Source organism: Apodemus sylvaticus, chromosome 11, assembly GCF_947179515.1.
Source record: "Apodemus sylvaticus chromosome 11, mApoSyl1.1, whole genome shotgun sequence".
NCBI lineage: Eukaryota > Metazoa > Chordata > Mammalia > Rodentia > Muridae > Apodemus > Apodemus sylvaticus.
In genome coordinates, this window is record NC_067482.1 from 19829914 (window position 1) to 19854812 (window position 24899).

At 41.1% G+C, this 24899-nt stretch overlaps 1 protein-coding gene across 1 annotated transcript in view; it reads left to right on the top strand.

The window, feature by feature from the left end:
* Adamts3 (ADAM metallopeptidase with thrombospondin type 1 motif 3) overlaps window positions 1-23618 on the top strand; it is a 218505-nt gene extending 194887 nt beyond the window's left edge. The window contains exons 16-22 of the mRNA XM_052198959.1: window positions 1872-1952; window positions 3581-3744; window positions 7377-7542; window positions 10156-10288; window positions 13353-13560; window positions 14644-14761; window positions 20542-23618. Coding sequence (XP_052054919.1) covers window positions 1872-1952; window positions 3581-3744; window positions 7377-7542; window positions 10156-10288; window positions 13353-13560; window positions 14644-14761; window positions 20542-21104 — 1433 coding nt within the window. The 3' untranslated portion in view covers window positions 21105-23618. The remainder of the gene's footprint in view (window positions 1-1871; window positions 1953-3580; window positions 3745-7376; window positions 7543-10155; window positions 10289-13352; window positions 13561-14643; window positions 14762-20541) is intronic.
* The last annotated feature ends 1281 nt before the right edge of the window (window positions 23619-24899 follow it).

A 24899-nucleotide genomic window follows, 5' to 3' on the forward strand; every position in this document is an offset into this window, starting at 1 on the left:
GGGGGGGTAGAATAGTTGGTTTTCTTTTCAGGATGAATTAACATAAGGAAACCTCTTCTTTTACTGTGATAATTCTTTCCATATCTTGTATGATATAAAGACATGATACTGTTTTTCAGACTACCTCAAAAAATCATGCAAAGCAAGAATCAAGGTCAAAAGAACATGTGGCATGCCCCCTGAGTCACTCAGATTCAAAGTAGCCAGAGATAACCTAGCCTCCATTTCTTTTCGTGAATGTCGTCAGAGTCATGCAATAGACTAATTAACCTTTTCCAACAGGCAAACATTTAAGCAAGAGGTGCCATAAGGAACTCACGTTTCTGGAAAATGAAATCTGCAAGTATCCAACTTCAAATCATCTCCATCACTCTGCATTTATGCTCAGTCTTACTTTCATTGACTATTAACAGTTTATCAGCCCTCGCTAACTTCTGTAAATGCGTTTTGACTTGAACACTTTTAGAGTTTCAGAACATGTTTATATCTTAATCTATTATGGCTTACGGGGTAGTCAATGAAACAGCAAGACTTTGATAAACATGAAACCTCCACTAATTAACGACATTCTATTTAAGGGAAGACGAGAGGCGCGTTCGTTTTACCCAAAGGAGCTCGTAATATTTCTCTTGCTGAAACAAGAGAAACTAAAAATGTCCTGGGTAAGTTGTGACACACTGCAGAAAGACGGGCTTCCATAAATGACTGCACACTGATGTGCGCTCTGTGGCATCTAAGCTTGTTGCTTTTAACCAATGCACACTCAGGCAAACAGTACAGCTCCTGTGTTGGGCTGTACCTCAGGTGAGGGCGCTGAAAACCCTGAACCTAGGTGACTGCTACATTCACTTTGGATCCTAATACTTATTATATATACGAGTTGGGTAAGTCCACCTATAGATGAATTTTCACTATACATATACAAATGACAAACTTTTTTCCGATTCTATAAGCAATTATAAATTTCTATCTGGATTTCTTTTTACATGTGTCCTGGATTATATGAACTAGGTACTCCATAATATACTAAAGTTTAGATTTCATAATTTCCTATATTTATTTTTATTAGAGATAGCATCTTCCTAAACAGAAGATTTCAAACTCAAGATCATCATGCCTCAGCTTCAAAACTGCTGGATTATAGGCGGGTATCGCCTCGTTTGGATCTGACTCATTTATTTTTATTGAACATGAGATATAGCATCTCTGCCTCTCAATTTGTTCTATTGTTGATTTATAGTTATGGACAGGATTGTAAGCTTTTTTTAACATAATTATAGGGCTTATGATAATATTAAGTTCCAATAGTCAATTTAGGGCTATTAATTTATATTTCCTAGTTTAGAGGATGATTGAAGCATTTATAAAAGCAGGGCACGAGAAACACCTTGTGTCCAGTCTTCCTTTTTAAAGTATTTTTCAAGTGGGTGTCTATATCTTAAAACATTCCAATATACATATACATACACATACACATACACATACACATACACATACACACATATATATATATATATGCCTTTCATAACAATATATAGGCATAAGGCATATTTCGAGCTCACTACCTAACAACTTCTATGAAAATTCAACCCCACTTTAAAAGGCAGTTATCAAAACTAGAACCACACAGGGCGACTCAGGAAAGCAAGGCCGTTTGCCTGAATTATTGATGCAATTCATAGGTCAGCATAACCTATGAATTTTCCTCATGCGAGATGTCTGCCAGCTGTGGAGCACATTTCCGAGATGCTCCTTCCCGTTTATGGATGCCCTCTTCTGCGTGCAGGAGCAGGTTAAGGATGCAGTGCTGAACTAACCACAGTGTTGCTTTTGTTTCCTCTGCTTCCTCCGACCTTCACTGCACATGCTAGGGTACCTTAAGATGTTTGATATACCCCCTGGGGCTAGACATGTGTTAATCCAAGAAGACGAGGCTTCTCCTCATGTTCTTGGTAAGTGTTTCTGTCTGCTGGCACTGCCTTTCCACGCGCTTCAACATTAAATGTCAAAGACACTACACATGGAGTATATGTATGTATATATGTACTCTTAATATATATATATAATATATACTCATATATTGTATATATATATATATACTATTCATACATATACATGTGAGTATGAGGATTATATATAAAGTCATTAATTAAGTATTATGTGAAGTTTAATGAGCTCCCTCAACTTATTAATTAAATATTATGTAAAATTTAATGAGCTCTCTCAACTATCTTTACATTAAAGATAGTTTAAAACTGAAACTTCAAATTCTTTTGGCAGAAAAAGGATTTGCTTCATAACTCCTGATAAAACAACTCTACAAGTTTATATTTATTAATCATATTTTTCTCTGAATCAGGAGATGCTAAAAATACAATGTACCACATTAAAGGAATTTAATAGGAAAAAAAATCATTGCTTTTTATGCTGAAGTTGACTGAGGGATAGTCTATTGAAAATGGCCAATGGATAAATTTAAAGTTGCCGCAGAAAAATTTTGCTATTCCAATGTGAAGTTTTCCTAGTATCTGGAAGTTCTCAGTTTTTGACTGGCACAGACAAATGCAAAGCAGATTGTTTTTCTCTCGTACGGGAGAATAATATGGGATGCCCAATACTGTAGCAGTTTGGTTTTAAATATATTCAAAAGTGTAATCATGACTAAGGCCTGGGCACTCTATTCGCACACTAAGATATCTGAAAATTAGCCACCAGGTCTAGGACATTTTGTAACAAACTGGTTTTCATTCTCATGTTTTAGTGGTTGTAGAGCTATTTAAATTATAGTTATCAGAAGATGGCATAACAAACCAGCATTTGCCCATAGTTCTTTGGCTAGTTTTTACAATCCTATTCTTCAACCTAGAGTTCAGATTATTCCTGGAATAATTATCTTTAAAGCTTCAGAGAAATAAATATAAAACAAGTGGTTTTAACTAAATATGTTTTTTGTGATGTTAGAAATGTTAAATGTTTTCTCACTTACTGATAGGCACTTCCAAGTTGTAAATCTAATCTATTATTTTTCCCACTAGAAAAGTATTATATATTATAATAACAGTAGATCTGTAATACCATTAAAATCTATTAATAATAAAACCCTTTTATAACAATATCAATTTCTGAGTGACCTGCAATCTTTCTATCATCAGAAAAATTATTTGCCTGGAAACCAGTTCAGCTCTTTAGGGTGGCTAACAATTTGTATCATTATTTAAAGAGAGAGTTTATGTTAATAAACAAAATATCTGTTATATCCAAAATGGTTCCACCTTCCAGGGAAATATATGGGATGAGTGAGTTAGAATCTGCTAATATCTTTGACAATGTTTCCAAATGGGAATATTTGCAAACATTATTCTGTATCCACTTTATCTATTAACTCAGTAGGAATGCTTCTCAATGGTTTACATGCCTAAAGAAGGGAATGGGGAAACAATTCAAACTAACATTCATTTTGACTGCTTGATACTAATAAGGAAGAAGAGTCACTGGTCTTTATTAATAAAACGGGGCACACTTGCTATGACAACACTGCATATGACAACCGTGTGCCCATCATGCGTTCCCTTTCACTTAGCCATCAAGAACCAAGCGACAGGTCACTACATTTTAAATGGCAAAGGGGAGCAAGCCAAGTCTCGGACCTTCATAGATCTCGGTGTGGAATGGGATTACAACATTGAAGATGACATCGAAACTCTCCACACAGATGGGCCGCTCCATGACCCCGTGATTGTCCTGGTATGTACCATGCACTGTGCTACATGGTTGGCTTTTGCTTATGATTTTGTAATTTAACTTACCTGAAAACACGCCTAGCTACAATATCTGACTGCCTATTTCCTTGATTCTTTTTGTAATTAATTCTATTTATTTCTCCCTGTTCCGTATGAACCATTCTCATATAACTCATAGTTTAAAGGTGTGACATTGTTCTTGAATGGCCAGGTAAGGGCAACAGAAACAAAAAGTAGATCTTTATAGTCATGAGCTTAGCATTTTTGATGTACCTTTTGATCCACTATTATTTGCCTTCTGTGTGGAGAACTTACTTCCGCAGTGTATGAATATATTATGAATGAATTCTTTCAGCAGTTTTCAAATTATCCAAAGTGCCAGATATTCATATCCGCAAGAAGTATAGAATTAGGGTATTAACAGTTTTGTGATTTGATTTCAAGATGTCTTTATCTTTATACTTACTTACTGCATAAACATGTTATTTATGATATACAATGAATATCTAGAATCAAGAATTCTGTATCAGCTGGTTTTGACCTAAAAATGTACCAGAAAATACCAAAATTTAACCAGAAAAGCGTGAATATCTGCTATTTTAGATGACTGTCCTTGTTTTGGCAACTTTGAGGAGATACAGTGTAGAGAAGTCATTGCTTATATGCAGATTGTGTTAATTATTAGAGAAGTGTCCATCAGGGAGTTGAGAGATGATCAGTGAGAGGCCCTGGCCATCTGCAGTGCAAGCACAATTGAGCTCACTTGGTGGAAGGTTCTAGGTGTGGCCACAGCCCTGAGGGGAGGGTCTGCCTGTCTAGGAGACACACTCAGCAGTCCCTGGGGAATCTGCTCTAAGAACTCTTGTGGGAAGCAGTGGAAAGTTCCTTATAGCCATGGGTGCTGTGGAGATCCAGCTGATGGGGGGTGCTGCTTCATAACGAATAGGAGCAGGCCGCCTCTAGGTGGGACTGAACAGTCTAAAACTGTAACATAATTGCAGAAAGCAAGACAGAAACAAATGAGCAAGAACCTTGTGAAGAGACTGCTATGTTCCAGAACTTCTGAAGGTTTCGTTTCAGCTACAACTGAAACTATTAAAAGTGTAAAAGCTGTCTAAACTGTTAGAAAGCTTTGAAGTTCTCAGGTCCCCGACTCCTCTGAAGACTTAGGTCACTAAGGAGTTCATAAAGAGGAAGTGTGTTTCCCGAGGTGACGGAACCTTTGTCTACTGGACCTCATTATTTATGAAGAGAGTCTCATTTGTGTGAGAACTCTGAATGAGGTGTGTCGGTTTTCCGTAGCTATTATTTGAGGATTTTACAGGACTGATTTTAACTAATGTGAGGAAGAATCAGTTCCATTATGATTTTACATGCTGTTGTATTTTGCTCGTATCCACCCCCACTACCCTTGCTCGCTTCTTCCTCTGGCTGGTGCCTTTCTGCTATAGTCTGCTCTTCTGCAGTCGTGTTACAGATATGCGTCTATTTGGGGACTAGACATGCTGCATTTGATGACCTTTTCCCCACCACGCACACTGTCTTGCTCCCCTATTCCCTCTGGAAACTTCACCCCTCATCTTCCCCCTCTGCGTCTGCGTCATTCATGCACAACAATATCCCTGCATTTGAGAAATGAGAAGCAAGTATTCAGTGTTTGTATTCCGAGGCGGGCTTGCTTCACTGAGCATGCTCACTTCCACATACTTTTCTGAAAATACTGTAAGTTCATTCTTTATGGCTGGATAAAACCCCAGTCTCAGATGTGCCACAGTTCCTTCCCTGGTCATCTGTGGATGGGCATCTAGGTTAGTTTCATACTGTGGGTAATGCTGCAGAAAACATGGGTATGCAGGAATCTCTGTGGTTAGATTCATTTCAGTATATACACATATACCTGGGTCATATGGTAGTGCTGTATATGTATATGATGTATATGTATATATAGATGTGTGTGTATATATATACACATACATACATACATACATATGTATAAGCAAAACCTCTGTAGTGGTGAACAGTGGTGTACAAAATTCCTCTTTTGCATATCTTTACCATATCTATTGTCCTTTTTATCTTGCTAATAGCCAGTTTGATTTGTATGGATGGGATCTCAATGTAACCATTTCAGCCTTTCATGTCTGATTCCAGCAGCTGTCTCCCATCCTGAGGGTGCAGCAAGCTGTCCCAGGCTGCCCAGCACTGCCTTTCCCCACCAAGCACACTCAAGTACCCATGAGTCTTGCCTGAGTTACTTCTGCTCAATCAGCCTGTAGGTGACTTGGGGCAGGCATTTCACTCGGCCATGCATTCCTAATATCTAACAGAGGCCACATCTAATAGAGACCTCCTGTTCTCTCTTCTTTCTCCTCCTCCCTCTGTCTCTCCTCTCATAGTCCCTAAGTGCACCCTCCCCCAAGCCCAGTAACTGAAACCCTGCCTACCTCTATTTTCTCCAGTAAAAAACCCTGCCTACCTCTATATCCACCTTTATTTAACCAATTGTTTTAAATTGGGGAGAAATGTACATAGTATCGCTTTCATACATGAGGATGTACTTATTGGGCAACCACAACTTGCAGTCCAGTATTTAAGATTTGAATACTTAACAGCACTAGACCAATCCTCAACAAGGTGTTATGGAAGAATGTTTTGCACAATATAACATCAAAACATTTCTCTTATTTTTTTAAAGGTTTTACATTCGCTTAGGTTTATGAATCATTTATACTCTATTTTGTATAAACTAAGTTATTTTTGCACATAATATGTCAAAATTCATTTTCTGATACTGCATGAAAAGTTCCCTAACACATTAAACAAACAAATGCATGTTCTATAGTATCTGAGGATGGTATAGCTAAAAGTAGGTCCCAGACCACTGGGACACCGAGGGAGGATGGACAATGATTGTACAAGTGTAATTGTACAATTAATGCACAATAGACAAAGAACTAGAACATCTTAAATTAGGGAAATATACACTTAAAATAGTCTCTTTCTTGTTAATTAAAAGAAGGAAATTATATGTAGTGATAAATGGAGTATTTAAAAGTTAAAGGGCACAGAAACCTTTAGAGTTAGTTCTGAAAAACGTTCAAAGGCTCCATAAAGGTGCAAATATTCATTGATCGATACAGTCTGTGTTCCTACAGAGATACATGATGGCATTGTCTTTAGGGAATATCCCAAAATGATAAGAGTTAGTTCGTTTTTTCTCTTGCTCTATAGAGTCATGAATGAGCTTGTTGTTTCTGTGTCTTTTTTCCATTTTTTTTTCCGGGAAGGGATGTGGTCATTATCATAAAGCAGTGTATTATAAAGAACTTTAAAATGCACTGACCAGATGGTATCATTTAAGGTAACTTATAGAAAACAGTAATTTTGATAATATAAATTTTACTCTTCACATATTTTATATCATTTTTTTCTAATGTTTATATGTTTATATTTTTTTCCTTTAACATTGCACTCAACCACAAGAGCATTCTAAGAACTACCTAAAATGTTTGCCAGCTTTGAAAGTATCAATGTTCTGAGATGCGTACGGTCATAGGGAAACCTCCAGTTTGTATTGTATGTATGATAATATGTTTGTATAATATGCATTGATTACATATCTCACATGTTTGTTAGATCATACCTCAGGAGAATGACACACGCTCCAGCCTGACTTACAAGTACATCATCCATGAAGACTCGGTGCCAACAATCAACAGCAACAACGTCATCCAGGAGGAGCTGGATACCTTCGAGTGGGCATTGAAGAGCTGGTCTCAGTGCTCCGAACCCTGTGGCGGAGGTAGCAGCTGCAGCCATTTTCAAAGCAGTTTGTCACTCTCTATACTCTACTTCACAACTGTAATTTTGCTATCATTATGAATCATAATGTAAACATCTGTGTTTCCTGAGCACTTAGACAACCCTTGTGAAAGGGTTGTTTGACCCCACCCCACAAAGGGGTCATGACCCCACATGTTGAGAACCACTTACTTAAATCAATGGAGGATCTAACATCCCCCCCCCACTCTTTACTCTAAGGTTCACATCTTTTGTTCAATAGAGTAGTATTGCTTTAAAAGTTATTAATTAACTCAATAGTTCTTAATATGACCCTGTCAGCCTTCCAATAATGGAGATTGAGGCCTACTGGATTTATTTATTCAGCATTAGCATGATTACTGGGCAAATTATTCCTAGTCTATTTTTATAAGCTATACTGGCGAATTCCCCACTGAGCTCCCCGAGTACTTCTGTCTGAGTCTCCCCCCAGTTACCTTTCGGTTCATCAGCCTGTGTTCAGGATGCACTTCTCCTGGCCACATGCCCCTGGCCCATCGCTTCTCAGGGCAGCCTCCTCCTCTCCTGTCTTCTTCTCCTCCCTCTTTCTAGTGGTACCTACCTGTGAACCCCCAACCTGGTCATCAAAACCCTGCCTACCTCTATTCTCCGGTCATTGGCCGTAGCTTCTTTATGTAACCAGTCAGAGAGGAGGAGCAACCAACGTTTAACATCATCCTTGGGTCTCCATGAGAATGTGCTCATAGGATCATAAGCAGATCTCGGGGGCCAGAATTCAGCATGTGAATACATAGCACCGCCAGGCCAACCCCAGCACAGGGGTAACACCTTAATCACTTTTCCCAAAACCTAAAACTTCTTCCAATCCAATTGACTGAGCTGCTGCCTCTTCTCTGTCTTGCTGTCCATGTGGATGTGCATCTTTTCTGTTTGTGCTAGCAAAAGCACAGTTAATTACATCCATTTATATACCTAATTATGCTGTGTTTTAGATGCTACTGCTCTACTGAATGCTTTGTGTATCTGTGTCCGTACTCACAACAGCTTATAATGTCAGTACTATTTTTAATCTTCATTATACTGATGGTGAAACTGAAACACAAGGACGGCAAATGGTTCTTCCAAAAACATAGGATTCAGACCAGCTTAGCTGAGTACCACACTGCCTTGCTATACTGAATTTCTTCTCTTGTATCTCCAGACCAGATCCATGAGATGGACCCCATTTTTATTATTCTGTTTGTCTGGTTCTGCACAACAAATATTCTAGTATTAAACAGGCAATAACAGAATTCACCCCAACAAGCAGAATAGTTACAGTAATCACTATCTAATTAAATTCTGAATAATAAACAGAAAAAATTCATAGTAGAGAATTCTGGGTAAATCAAATTTAATTAATGTCCAGACTATTTCTATCATGTTTCTGGAAAGGGCATAACATGCTTGGGGATTTTAAGAATGGCACTTCATTCCCCATTGCAAGATAGGTACTGATTTCATTTGAATGTTCTTGTAGAGAATTAATAAGCTGAGTCTCACCATTAGGGATCATTAAGCAAGGCATATTGCAATGGCATTGCACAAAACAGCTGGCTCAGACATTTCAAGAATAATAAATGCTATTGAGATGGAGTTTAGGAAATTGTTCCTGTCAGTGGAAGCCAAGGAGACTTGGATGTTAGGTGAACCACATGGTCCCTGATGGTAAAGCCTTGCTGGGAGGAACTTTACAGGGACAGTGTCAGGTTTTGAATATTGTCTGCATATTATCTTCTTAAGAATTATTTTGTACTAATGTGAAATGTTTAAGTGGGAAGGATCCAGAGGTCTGCATCCTGGAAAACATGCATGTATAGCAAGCTCTAATTTGGACAGTAAATGAGATGATTAATCTAAATTCCTATAGATACTCAGTTTCCTTACGACTTTTTATATGGGCTATGAAGTTTTCAATTCCTAAAGGGGTTTTGATGTTTTCACAAACCCCTAAAGGGGTTTGTTTGTTTTCACAAATATCAAAATGATGACCTCCAGGTCCAAATGCCCGTCTGGGGCTCATGACTTTGTAGATGTGATGCTTTCTTATCTTCCTCCCCTACACACACAGACATGTTCTCCACCCACTGGAAGTACACAACCTCTCCCCCCATTCCTTCCTGGATGTGACAGTTTTAGCTCCACTGTTCTGCTTAAGGAGGGGTTGGTCTGTAGAACTTCCTTGTCCCTTCCCATCAGCTAAGCTAGTGGCCTCTCCTGTGTGTTCGTTTCTGCCCCTGCAGACAGTTCATCACTGAGCACTGTAAGAGCCCATGGTAGTCATCTTTGATCAGTGGTTACCTAACCTACGCTCACTCATCAGCGTGAGCCTTCTATCTCATTCACCCACAAGCTCACAGGCACCGCTTAACAGTTTTAGTATTTACTAAACATAAGTTCTGAGAAAGTGGGCCTTTTAATTTTAAACTCATTTCTACTCACTTCTAAATGGTAACACCTCTTAGAGTACCCGACACATTATGCATATGCAGATGTTTACTAAAGGAATGCATTCACGAATATTCAAATGTTTGCCATTAGTAAGTGCCTAAACAATGTTTACTTTCTGATCCAGGATTCCAGTATACAAAGTATGGATGCCGAAGGAAAAGCGACAGTAAAATGGTTCACCGCAGCTTCTGTGAGGTCAATAAAAAGCCAAAACCCATCAGACGGATGTGCAACATTCAGGAGTGCACGCACCCCCTGTAAGCACTGAATCACGAGGCCCTGCTGCCATGCTGGGGGTGGGAATGAATGCCTTTAGCTGCTCTGTTAAATTCAAAGAGTTTGCATTTACCTCTTTAAGTAGGCAATCTTATCTCAAGGGCAAGGAGTAAAAGGTGTGGTCCCCTGCTCTTCCCTATATCCCTACTCCTGAAGCCAAACATATTTTTAGCTGCTTTGTTTATTTTAATGTTTGATTATTACCCATTTTCATCCAAGTGTTGCCATCTACTCATTGAATCTTTGAGCAAGTGACAGGTTACATATTAAATGTAGAGTTTCTTCTAAAGATAGAGCATTCCTTGACCCTCTCTATAGACCACACTTAACTTTTTCTTTCTTGGTTTTAACAATATGGACTTCTTTTACTGACAGGGATATCTGGGGTTAGTGTCACATGTGTCTCAACAGGTAACACATACTGTAAGAGCAGAATATAGCTTCCTATTTGTCTTGAAGACCAATCACATCTAAATATTAAACACTCAGGTATTCTATTAGTTTCCGAGTTCTGTCTCAGACTGGCTTTCACATACCTTTCTCTCTGGGTGTCCTGACCCAATTACATCTTATTCTTGGCTCATTCTTCCATTGCAAGAGGTACTAGTCTCTTCAGGAACATAACAAGGATATATATGGATATATATACATATATATATATATGTATATATATGTGTGTGTGTGTGTGTGTGTGTGTGTATAATTAACTGTAGATACATAGGGACAGTATCTAAGAAGTTAAAGTACAATTACAAGACATGTCTTGCTTCTGGTCTCACTTTTGAGTTCTGGGAGACACACATGTAGGTAGATATTTCTGCTTTCCCCCAGAATCTTCAATTATTTGTCCTTTTCTTGGCTAGAGTCCTGGGTTATTGAAAATTAGTGGTCATTTTGATTCAGAGTTCTATAGGACGTAATTTTCTTATCTTTCTAAGTTCTTAAAACCTTGTTGTCATCAGAAGGCAACATCCCAGTGATGAAAGGGACCAGCATGAGCATCTTTTCTAATGTACTTGAAGACTTAAACAGCAAGTAATTACACTTATGGTACACAAATGTATATTGATCATGTTAAAATCAAGGTAATTAATATATAAACACTTGGGCATTTGATTCTTCCGTGTGATGTGCACTCGTAAATGACCTCACAGCTTTGAAATGCATACCGCACTGTCGTTAACTGTATGGGTAATAATTAATTAATGAAGAGTACCACCCCACCAAGCCTCTGCACCAAGTCCCGGCGGGTCCAGCACCCACTCCTTCCAAGTATCCGGTAAAGCATGACTCTTAATCTTAAATAGTTAACCAAATATAATTACATAATGCCAATTTACAATGATAAAGTCTTATCCTGATATTTCTAACCTCTCTAAAACATCAGAAATATGTCTGAAGCCATCTGGATATCCACACCTCCTTCTCTGCTCATCTGTCCACTGAGCCTCTCCCCGCCCCCCCACTCTCTTAGCTCCTCCTCCTCTCTCCCCTCCAATCCCTGGCCTCTCATTGCCTCTCTCCCCGCCCCTCACTCTTAGCTCCTCTTCCTCCTCTCTCCTCCAATCCAATCCCTGGCCTCTCATTGCCTGCCTCCCTCTCCCTCTCCCTCACCCTCTCCCTCTCTCTCTCTCTCTCTCTCTCTCTCTCTCTCTCTCTCTCTCCCTCCCCCCCCTCACTCTCTTAGCTCCTCCTCCTCTCTCCCCTCCAATCCCTGGCCTCTCACTGCCTCAATGTGAATGGATAGGAAATATCTTGCAGCAGTTAGCTACATGGATTATGCTTCTTGGTAGATCAGCCAACCAGATTCTCTGAAGGCAGCTGAGGGAGTCCTTTGTCACCTCACGGTCCCTTCTGTCCACTGCCACCTTGCTCCCTACTTCAATGGTGTCTGCTCTCTTACATGCCACCTGTGGGCCATGGATTTCTTGAGTTTTTGTCAGAATTTTCCTTCTTCACTCTGGTGAGTCAGTCAGCACATATTCGAGGCGTACAGGTTATTTGATCCTTCTGTAACTATGAAGTCCTAACATAGAAGAATATCAATACCTTAATACGTTTTGCTTTTTGTAGTTTATGACTGACCTAGTCTGTTAAAATGAAATATGGTATTTAGAGCAAGGAATTATGCTCATCTGTGAAGGCCTCAAATGCGACTCCAGTTAAACAGACATGTCTTATGAGAGAACTGTAATCACAGCTGACTCAGCATTAACCTACCGTCGGTGACATTAGAATTTGGGAAAGTTCCACAGGAGGTAGCTTTGATCATTAATTGCATTATTAGGTGCATTTACGAAAAGGCCTGAGTCCACCATGTTCATAGCAGCCCTATTGGTAGTAGCCAGAAGCTGGAAAGAATCCAGGTGTCCCTCAGCAGAGGAATGGATACAAAAAATGTGATATATTTATACAATGGAGTACTATTCAGCCATTAGAAACAATGAATTCATGAAATTCTTAGACAAATGGATGGAGCTGGAGAACATCATACTAAGTGAGGTAACCCAGTCTCAAAAGATCAATCATGGTATGCACACGCTGATAAGTGGATATTAGCCTAGAAACTTTGAATACCCAAAACATAATCCACATATCAAATGATGTACAAGAAGAATGGAGGAGTGGACCCTGGTTCTGGAAAGACTCAGTGTAGCAGTATAGGGGAATATTAGAACAGGGAAGTGGGAAGGGGTGGATGGGGGAGGGAAAAGGGAGGGCTTATTGGACTTTTGGGAGTGGGGAGCCAGAAAAGGGGAAATCATTTGAAATGTAAATAAAAAATATATCAAATAAAAAGAAAAGGCCTGCATGTGTGACCTTTCTCTCAGGCTCACTAAGGTTCAATAATAGTGACAGCTAGAATATTGAAATGGTAAGTGAGGTTAATATTGCATGAATAAGACTGTGCTAGCCAAACCCTTCTGTTGTAGAAAAGCAGAGGGCTGGGTCCCTTGTGAGAAAGTTGGGAAGACGGGACATGCCCAGGCATGGCACTGAGGGGATGCCCGCTGTCTGCTTCACTGCTCCCTCTTGCTCCCACAGCTGGGCAGCCGAGGAATGGGAACACTGCAGCAGAAGCTGCGGCAGCGCTGGGTACCAGCTGCGCACTGTGCGCTGCCTCCAGCCACTCCAGGATGGCACCAACCGCTCCGTGCACAGCAAGTACTGCCTGGGAGACCGCCCGGAGAGCCGCAGGCCCTGTAACAGAATGCCCTGCCCAGCCCAGTGGAAAACAGGGCCCTGGAATGAGGTGAGGTGTTTGTTAGCATGCAGAGAGTGTGTGAAGAGCTTAGGAAAAATCAATACTTTCAGATGGCGTTTGTGGTTGGTTATCAATAGGTGGTAGGGATGAACTGTGGTTAGGTGTTTGGTGAGACAGGGGCATCTGAGAGGTCTTTGAATCTTCTGAGATCAAGGCGACTTCCTTTTATATAAGTTCCAATCTACCACAGAATGCAAGACCCTAGGCATCAGTAAACCCCTATTTACCCCCCACCCCCACCCCTCTTACTCTATCCTCATTCTAGCTGGTAAAGTAAAATTTCTGTGTTCTAAACCATGCTTGTTCAAGTCTGCTCCTTCATATGACTTAATTTGTCCCTGGTTCTGGTCTAACCATATCTTCCCCCTACACCAAGGCTTACCACCATATACCACCTTGTGATCCCTTCTACCAAGGTTTCCTCTGCCTTTAAAGGACAGGGGCCAGAGTAGCTCTTACTCCGGACAGAGCTTTGTGAAGCGTGTCTTACACTGATCTTGCCCTCCTTCCAGTGGCACTGCGCCTTGCTTCCTCAGTGCATAGCCACAGCCTGGGCTCAAATGGAATCTGGTGACTGGCCAGATCATTGTTTTATTGTCTGCAATACTAGCTGTTCTTGATATTTCTAAGAACTCAAAATAAGAGAGGGCTTATAGAAAGACGGAACACCAAAAGCAGGTACAGGAGAAAGGACCAGTCATCCACACGGGATAATATGGAGAGATGCCCATTTCCCTTAGGGACCTGGAACTGAGTCTCTCCCAGCCCAGCCTGTCTCAACAGTACAGAAGTTTCTCAGCTTCATTTGGAAGTTCTTGTCAGCAAATTCTACTCTGTCAGAAAAAGAAAGGAGTTGGGGGCTGCTTACCAGGACCTGGCAAGAAAGCCAATGTATGAATCCAGGGTTATCTGGCCTCAGAATGTCTGTGCAGTGTCTCCTCCATAGAGAGAGAACTCGAGAGTTACACGTGGTTTGTGGTGTGTGTGTTGTAGGGGTAGAGATCCTGGGAGCACTCATGGGCCTTGGCTCTGTAGAGTCAACATCTGTAATTGCAGCCTTTGTCTCTGTAGTGTTCCGTGACCTGCGGTGAGGGAACAGAGGTGAGACAGGTTCTCTGTAGGGCTGGAGACCACTGTGATGGAGAAAAGCCCGAGTCCGTCAGAGCCTGCCAGCTGCCTCCCTGTAATGGTAAGCGCGTCTCTAATAGTTCTTAACATTGTGATATTGTTGAACCTTAGAGAGCAGAAATTCCTTTCAGCATAAGGTCTGGAATTTGCATTTGCTTACCAAGAAATCGTCAAATGAAGATACCTTTGGAAATAATAGTCTGAGAATGCTCTTTGAAATAGGGCCAGCATCACTGAGTTACCATTACCAGTACACTGGGGATACTGGGTGGAGCTGTGTCAAATATGTATAGCTTCTTTCAGTGTGAGCTTCTGCTGGGGACTACTTTGTGTTTCTCTACAATTTACCTTTATAATCTTGCAGAATTATAGTTAGATTATTATAGCAGGCTTTGAGATGCATTATTACAATTATTTAGGCATACAGAAATTAATTGTGACTTGACCTTAAGATCCTTTCTAATAACTGCCCATACGTATAAAGTGTGATTCCAAAATAGACACCTGGTATATAGGATGACTTCTGACTTCAAAACAGATGCCTTGTATACATGCCAAAATCAAGCAGTTGCCTGAGTGACCCAACTAGTTGTAGTTTGAAAGTAGAATGTTTATTTATTTAAAATATTTTAATTAGAATATTTATTTATTTATTTATTTATTTATTTATTTATTTAAAATCTGAACTGGGGAGCTGACTCGGCGGGTAACGTGCTTGCTGCAGGAGTATGCAGACCTGAGTTCAGGCCCTAGGCACTCCTGATGGAGGCGCATACCTGTAGTCACAGCTCAGGGGAGGCAGAGACCGGGTTCCACAGGATAAGGCAGATAGCAATTAGGAAGGCACCTGATATCTATCTGCTCATCTCCTTACTGTTGCACCTCTTTTTTTACCCTCATGGGTGCACGCTCTGGTAAAACTCAAGACTGAAAGGATTTTTATTTCTCTGCATCTAAACCCATAAGTAATATTAAACTCTCATATCCTCCCACACACACTTTTTTTGGTAGGAAACTTGACAACTTCTTCAGATAGCTTTGTATTTTGGACATTTTAGGCCTCCAGTCTTTAAGTATTGTAAACAACTGTATTTAAAATGGCAAAACCTGCAGAGCATGTTTGGAGGATTCTAACAGGGAAGCACATGGCAAAAGACCGCTCCTCCTCTGCTGGGGAAGGTCAGCCTCTTTGACCAAGAGTGCAGCTAGCCAGAGAGAGAGGGAGTCACGTGGAGGGGTGAGGGGGGAAGCGGGTCAGTTAGCCAGGGGATCAGCCACATTAACCTTGGTGGTGAGTCGGGTGACAGATGTCACAGCCAGGTCACCCTCACATCCCTTCTCCTGGGCGCTTTTCCTTCAACGTAAGTTGTTTTGGCCAACTTCTGTGATAGTTTTTGTTTCGTACCACTACACTTATTTTGTTACCTATATTTTTGAATGGATGAATGAATTAGCCACTAGGGGTAGTAGAACCCAACAAACTCTTCTCAGATTGTCCTGGTGGTGGCGGTAGTGGCACTTTCCTTGAAACTCACCCCAGTGTTCTAGGTGAATGAAACACACACGCGCACACACACACACACACACACACACACCCCTTAATATACCTTAAACAGCTCAATGTCTGGGCCACTTTCTAACCTCCATGTGGCTAATATGTTCATCACCTACTAAAGCCTATGTTCCATCTTGGCTGCCCTGGATGCAGACCCGCAGCCCTGCTGGGCCATGATCTCTTCTATGATGGCTGTGCGCTCTCTTCTGCAGCTGTCAGGCCTGATGCATCCTTCTTCCTCCACTGCAAGGCTCTGTCCTTCCTCCTCCCTCACTCCCCTGCCCGGGAATCCCCAAAGCCCCGCCTCTGTCCAGTCATTGGCCGCCACCAACTTTATGCACCAATCAAAACCAACTTGGGGCAGGGACCCTCGCCATTTTACCTGTGGATTCTCTTGCTATTTGGGGGTTCCAAATAACATCATTCTAAGTGAGGTAACCCAGTCTCAAAAGAATACTCATGGTATGCACTCACTGATAAGCAGATATTAGCCTAGAAGCTTGGCATACCCAAGACATAATGCACATATCAAATGATGCCCAAGAAGGAAGAAGTGGCCCCTGGTTCTGGAAAGACTCAGTGAAGCAGTGAAGGGGAATCCCAGGACTGGGAAGTGGGAAGGGGTGGATGGGGGAACAGGAGAAGGGAAGAGGGCTTATGGGATCAAGGAAAGGGGAAATCATTTGAAATGTAAATAAAGAATATATTGAATAAAAAAATGGTAGACATAAAAAAAAATACAAGTATTAGACCAAAAACCACAACACACTGGGGTAAAGGTTGACAATTGAATTGTCTGTCACTTACACGTGCTGAAAGAGAGAAGTAATCAACTACTCAAGGATAGGCCTCATGTTCAGGAGTAGTTTTGTTGTTGTTGTTGTTGTTGTTGGTGGTGGTGGTGGTGGTGGTGTGGGCTTTTTATTTGGTTACACTTAGTAGATTCTTTGCTTTTTAGCTTGTTTGTATGTAGGGAGGTTAGTTTGTTTTCTTGGTTTGGGGTTTTTTTGTTGTTGTATTGGGTTTTGTTTCTTTTCTTTTTTGAAAAGAACTTAACGTTGCAATGTGAGACTCTGGAAGGACTTGGGGTAGGAGAAGATTATGACCAAAATATACCTAAATTTAAAAACTGTTTTAAATAATAAAAAAGTAAAATGATAATAAGATGAAAAATAATAAATAAAAGTCAAAATTTTCTAAAAGTTTCACCATTTAGTTAATATTTGCCATATATTTTATGGATACTGATTACACTGGGTCCCTTGTAGTCCTAATTTGCTGTTGAATATTTTCATATATTTTCTGTAACTATACAGCTGCATTTTATTTTTCTTATACAATAATTATTGTAATTAATTTTTAAAATAAAACTAAGCTTTTAAATGAAAGAAAAAAGGACTAAGAAATGGTAAGATCCAACATGGCCACCAGGGGGAGACATAGGACTTCTTTATTTAACTATTTCCTTTGGAAAGTGGTTTTCAATGTAGAAACTCAAACAAAACAAACAACAACAACAAAATACCTAATTAGACTCTAAAACTTCTGTTGCTGTATGAATTTTCCTTTATGTAGTTATTACTATCCGAGCTTTCTAGGTAAACTCTGTTGATTTTACTCGCTGTGTCTGTCTGTCTGCACAATCTACTTGCTCCTTTTTGGTGGTAGTGGGTGAGAAAATGTGAAATCAATGTGCTGAGGAGGAGACTGCATAATTGTGTCAGTGTGCCCATGTTTGTCTCAGGAGCTTTACTGCCCTGCGTTCTAAGTCTAAAGTCAATTCTGGAAGTTCTGACATCACACGTTTCCATGCTATTTCACCTAAACAGGTAGAGTAGCCCTGTCGCAAACTTCAGATTCAATCAGATGACCTTCTGAGAGCCAGCATACAGCTCCTTTCCCACAGTTCTTATGACATAGGGGTGGTGTGAGACAGCTATAAAGTTTCCATTACTGGATTGATTCATTTTGTTACATGATTGGTTTGTTTTTTCCAGACAGGGTTTCTCTATATAGCCCTGGCTGTCCTATAATTCACTCTGTAGACCAGGTTGGCCTTGAACTCAAAAATCCACCTGCCCCTGCCTTCCAAGTGCTGGGATTAAAGGGGTGCGCTGCCACTGCCTGGCTTGTTATATTTTTATATTTGATTATAATACTCATTTGTCTTTAAGGCCTTTCGTCTCTGCCTACAAAATTATCATGAGCTTCTCTTCAGGTTCTTTCAGTTCTCCACACAGAAGCACATTCTCGACCTAATGAGACTTGGGCTGTCAGTCACTCTGCAGTGGCCAGGGCTCCCATCTCAGCCCTTCTTGATGCCCAGGGGATGTTTTTGGGCCCCTGGGCCCATGCTCTCATTAGTAGCAGGCAAACAAATGCCTACGAGAAAGATTCCCTGAGCAGAGGCTACAGCCTTAGTCATAGGCAGGGCAGTTTTTTTTTTCATTTTTTTTTATTTGGTATATTTTTTATTTACATTTCAAATGATTTCCCCTTTCCTAGCCCCCCCCCCCACTCCCCGAAAGTCCCGTAAGCCCCCTTCTCTCCCCCTGTCCTCCCACCCACCCCTTCCCACTTCCCCGTTCTCTGTTTCACTGAGTCCAGAACCAGGGGCCACTCCTCCTTTCTTCTTGTACCTCATTTGATGTGTGGATTATGTTTTGGGTATTCCAGTTTTCTAGGTTAATATCCACTTATTTATTAGTGAGTGCATACCATGATTCACCTTTTGAGTCTGGGTTACCTCACTTAGTATGATGTTCTCTAGCTCCATCCATTTGCCTAAGAATTTCATGAATTCATTGTTTCTAATGGCTGAATAGTACTCCATTGTGTAGATATACCACATTTTTTGCATCCACTCTTCTGTTGAGGGAAACCTGGGTTCTTTCCAGCATCTGGCAATTATAAATAGGGCTGCTATGAACATAGTAGAGCATGTATCCTTATTACATGGTGGGGAATCCTCTGGATATATGCCCAGGAGTGGTATAGCAGGATCTTCTGGAAGTGAGGTGCCCAGTTTTCGGAGGAACCGCCAGACTGATTTCCAGAGTGGTTGTACCAATTTGCAACCCCACCAGCAGTGGAGGAGTGTTCCTCTTTCTCCACACCCTCTCCAACACCTGCTGTCTCCTGAATTTTTAATCTTAGCCATTCTGACTGGTGTAAGGTGAAATCTTAGGGTTGTTTTGATTTGCATTTCGGCAGGGCAGTTTTCTTGGTATTAGATAGACAGGAAATACAGTTCACAAGCAAAGAACTGGTATTTTGAGGTTAAAATCCTCAGCCACCAACACCCCCACCCAGCTTATAACTTTAGCAAGCATGTGGTGCTCACACTCCATATAATGCAGTAGGCTTGTGCCTGTCAAGGCAGCGAGTCAGCTTGGGGTGGGAACACGGAATGTCTGCTCCAAAAAAGAAAGTAGCCTGCTGTCGGCATCACCAACTGACCCTCTTAAAAAGAGGCTCACACCTTGAAGTGCGTTCTTACATAATGATGGCCTCTAGGTGCCATAATTCTTCACTTTTTAAATGGTACAGGACCACATCTGTCTCTATAAATATCCTAGGTCATAGGCATAAACATAAAACATTGTCAGTTTCATAAAATTAAATATAAAATATATGAGTCGCTTAGAGCGGAGTTGACATGTTTTGTAGAGCTCTTCTGTTTTCTAGTGAGGGCCTAAGAATGTCCAGTAGTAAACATGAAACTTGTTTTCAAGGCAGAAAATTCTATTTTAATCAAAGTGGTCATTGTTTCCTTTGGTAAATGTTAATAATGATTTAGTTGGTTTTAGAAGCAGTGTTTACTCTTCATTTCAGTTGTGAATTAAAAGAATCATCGTAGAGGCAAATTATTAGAAAGGCAAACTTTATATTACGCAATTAAAAATGGGCTTCGCTCCATCTTCAGAATGAACGCAATGCTATTTTTCTCCTTCTACAATCAGATACACATCTCAATTTTGTCTCAAAGACAGCATTCCCCCCTCAGTGATCTGACGCTTCTGCTGGAGATGGTGAAACAGTGATCGTGCCAAGTGTGCTGCAGACATGGGGCTGCATGGTCTAGCAGGGTATGGTGGGACAGGCTTAGAATCTCAGCCCTGTAGAGGCTCACCTGGATGATGGAGCGAAGTCCTGCCTTTAAAAATTAAAAATAAAAGCAAAAGCCATCCATCGCAGTGGATGCATCCTACTGTTTAAATTTGTTAATACATTTTGCTTCTTTGATCCTTTTATGTTTATGCATTTTTCCCCTCATGTTTTTGCAGATGAGCCATGCTTGGGTGACAAGTCCATATTCTGTCAAATGGAGGTGCTAGCAAGATACTGCTCCATCCCAGGGTATAACAAGTTATGCTGTGAGTCGTGTAGCAAGCGCAGTGGTACCCTGCCACCACCATACCTTGAAGAAGCTGCTGAAATCCACAGTGATGCTATCTTTGGCCCTAGTGACCTCCCTAGGTCCCTAGTGATGCCCACACCCTTCCTCCCTTACTACTCAGGGACCCGTGCTGAGAAGAAAGCCTTCAGTAGCATCTCCTCCGTGGAGAACCCCAATGCGGATGCCGCCTTCACAGCCCACGGCAAAGCCAGTGGCGAGTTCCACCAGAAGAAAGCACAACAGGCCGGAAGAAAGGCGCTGGTATCAATACCATCCTCCTCCTCTTCCGTAAGGACTGATCACCTTCGTTCTGCCTCTGCTGCGGCTGCTGACCCCTCCCCTGCTATCAGTGATTCAATAGGTGCTTCTCCCCAGACAAGAACCCCAAAGAAAGATGCAAAGAGTATTAGCAGGAGACATCCGACCAGGTCAATCGCCTCAAAGAGATGAGAAAGCAGATCAGTGGAGCTAGAAGTCAAAGGGAATCCTGGACAGCCTCCTCCCTGCATGGTGCATACAGCTTGTTAAAAAGCAGTACTCTCCACAAAAGGTTTACTCACGTCCTCTGGACATGGAAGGACAGGAAGTGCTGGTTCACTTTTTAGTTGCTTCCATCTTTCTCCTGTTCTACATCGACTTGTTTACCAGAATCCATTGGGAAAAAGCGCCAAAGACTGTTTTCGGAAGGAAAGAGCCCAGCTGCCAGTGTCCCCTGCCTTAGAATGCCAGCAGTTGGGAAACTTAAGGCAAGAGGGTAGCCGCGGCCACCAGTTCCAGGACAGCCAGGAACAACTCTCCCCCCAAAAAACAACAAAAACGAAGAAACAGAAAGGGTTGCTCTCTTAAGGAAGAGAAGAGACTAGAGCCAATTGTGCACATCAGCTGATTTGTTTTTTAAAAGTTACAGTTAAGAAAAACCCAAACAAATGCCAGTGGTTTACGCTTCAAGAAATTTTTGGAAATAATTCTTAGACTTGTATTCCTATTTATCTATATTAGAAATACTGTATGAGCAAATTTGCAACTGTCATGTAAATACTGTACATTGCAGAAATCAGTATTATTTTAAAAGATGTTCTCAAATGATTGTTTACTATCTTACATTTCTGGATGTTCTAGGGTGCCTGTCATTAAGTATTGCCTTATGTGACATTCCATGAGTTGATTTCAAAGCAGACCAGGATGAAGAAGTTGGATTATAGCTACTGACAATACAAAGAGGGTTTGCCATTTGTTATCTGTTGACACTGCAGATGTGCAGGTGACTCATTTAATCTACTGCCTTCCTTTCTCGCAACAAAGGGAACAGGACTGGTGTCTTCATGTGTTTGTGCACACAGGCTGCAGTGCCTAAGACGGCACAAGACAAAACCCAACCTTCTTGCCATCACATCAAAGGGCACCATGGCGGTATGAAGCATCTCAGCGATGTCCTGTCCGTGTGCTATCAGCTGAACTTGGTATACTGTGAGCATCACAGATGTGTTGTGTGTGTTCTTTCTTTCATCGCTGAGAAAAGGATCATCAGGCTAGAACTGACACATGAGTGCATTAGTGCTTTGAGAGCAAGTTCAAGGAAGAGTCTTTGTCATGGTTGCGATATTTATTTTCTGCATGGTTCTTATCTAAATGTTCCCAGTCACAATGCATTGGACTGCAGTACCATGCTGGCAGTTCTGTTAGTGACCAACATGCTCACACAAAGCCAGAAATGCTCCCTCCAGGGACTGGATGTATAGTACTTGTATATAGGATACAGATCTGAAGATATTTATTTTAAGAGTTGATTTTTTTCTTGATAGTCTTTTTATGTCTTTAATATTGACACTAATATCAATGACATTTTAGTAAACTAGAGAGACATCATTAGGTGTGTGTGCTATGTTCTGTGCAGAAGGGACAAATTTAAACCAAGCACACAGCCAACTCACAGAACTAAAATTCAACAGATTCTTACTTTAAAAAAAAAAAAAAAGAACAAATTTGGCAGTACTTGATTGACTCCAGGACCTTGCATGTACTAAGCCTCTGAGCTGCATCTCTGTCCCCTTTTGTTTCCCATACAGGATCTCCTTAAGCTGCCTAGGCAGGCCTTGAACTTGTGATCCACTTGCCACAACCTCCCAAGAAACTGGGGTTACAAGCGAAGCTTGTGTTAAATATTTACATTTTTGAAAGTAGTCTATACAGAATTAATGACTTGTTCCCCTTCAAGGATGCATAGAATAGTCAGGAATTCAGCTAGCTGTTAATAAATTAGAAACATTCCTAATTTACCTGGTGACGTGGGTGGTGCACACCTGTCATCCCCTCATTCAGAAGCTGAAGCAGGAGGATTACGTTAAATGTGCAGCCAGCCTGGGGCATGTAGCGAGGCTCTGTTTCAAACAAAACATGTTTTAGGTGTGTGATGAGTACTTCCTGAATTGCACTTAAAGACAAAGGTGTTGGGAGCATGCTTTTGAAGTCATTTTCTAAGCATGTCTAGAAATCCATTACACAGACTAAAGTAGAGACGCATTATCCTCTCAAAGCACAGACTGGGGAGGCCTTTTATGTTATAACCCATCGTAAGTCAACAGCCTAAGCTATGACTCAATACCTCGAAACAATTGCTGCTACTTCATGCAAGAATTTTAAATGTTGAGTTAGGTGATTTCCTGATAGTTAAATCATCCCTGGGCCTTAAAAAGTCCCTTCTCCTCTCTCTCTCTCTCTTGAAAACTTCACCGGAATGAAATTCTCTCTAGTTTGCTTGGCTGTACACACATCTGGTCCACAGGGAATCTGAAGATGGTTACACACATACACCTCCCATAAGATGTATATATTCCTTCCACTTTCTACCTATGTGCTTTTTTTTTCTACTAAGCTGAAAAGTTCCTTTTTATCAAGGTGTACACTACTGATGCTGTTTGTTGTATTGGGAACACATAGCAATAAAAAAAAAAAAGTGAAAGAGGAGATGGGGCCTGATCTTGATTTCCTTGCTAGTTTCCTCCCTGCTTGTGGGAAGTATCTTTTCCTCCAATCAAGTGAAACAATACCCTTTCCCTGAAGATACTAGGGAGAGGCTCTTGATAAACTCTCAAGATAAACCACAGTTTTAAAGATGCTAAGAAACCGTGGGAGGTGGAATTTTTAACTCTTTCCCTTAGAACTGTATAAGAGAAGAACATTAAGGCTGATGCTATAATAAAGAAAAGAGAGTTTCCTCCCCCGCCCCACCCCCCCATGTGAAATCTCAGAGTAGCTGATATGCCCGGCAGCTTTATACCATGAATACATGGGAGGATTTTACACTGGACTCAGGATGGCATGGGGACACAGGACACTACAGTGAGTGGATGGCCTTTTATTATCTAAAGAGACACTGCAATGCAGATGCCAGTTTGAAGGGCAAAGCAGGCAGAATCGAGTGTAACCTCCACCTGCCACCCCATACCCGTGTGTCCCCTCTGATGTTCAGTTTCTTCTGCAATGGCATGGATTGCAGAGCTCTGACATTACAGTGAAAATAAAGTACCACGTGTGGTCAGCACAGGGCCCAGCACATAGCACCTCCCAATGGACATCAAGCCACTGTCTAGATCATCCTCCTCAGCTTCACTGTATAGTTGAGCCACAGCAGTCCTCTGGTATCTGGCTACCTCACAATCTCCTGGGTAAGCAACACGGTTTGGGAAATCTCAAACAACTTTTAAAAGTTGATATAACGAACTCAATAGAAATGCTCTCCAGTTATTGATTTTGAAGATTTGTAGCTTCTGTCCATCTGACTTTTCCAGATAATGGTCAATGAGTGGCCAGTGAGCACGAATCCTGGGAACTCATTACTGATACTCATAGCTGATGGGGCCTCAATACTGTCAGCATGGGTTCCCATACATTTATCTCATCCATATACTTTGTGGTCAGCAGCAAAAGCACTCTTCTAGGCACACTTGTATTTTCTTTATGAAGAATCCTTTTAAATTTAAGTTATGTAAGGAAAAAAATAGGAAAGGGATAAAGAAGCCAGAAAATACCACCTGCTAAGGACTACAGAAACTACTCACAGTCAACTAAGTTCCTGCGCACAAACATCATCAACTAAAACAATTTTCTTTGGCCCCAGGTGCTTTGAATTATTTGAGCCAGAGCTCAAGGTGAGCTTTTAAAGTACTGTTGTATTGTCGATGGTGCAAAGAAAATGTAACCCACTAACATGAGCCTGAAATCCCTGGATTCCCAGAACGAAGATGC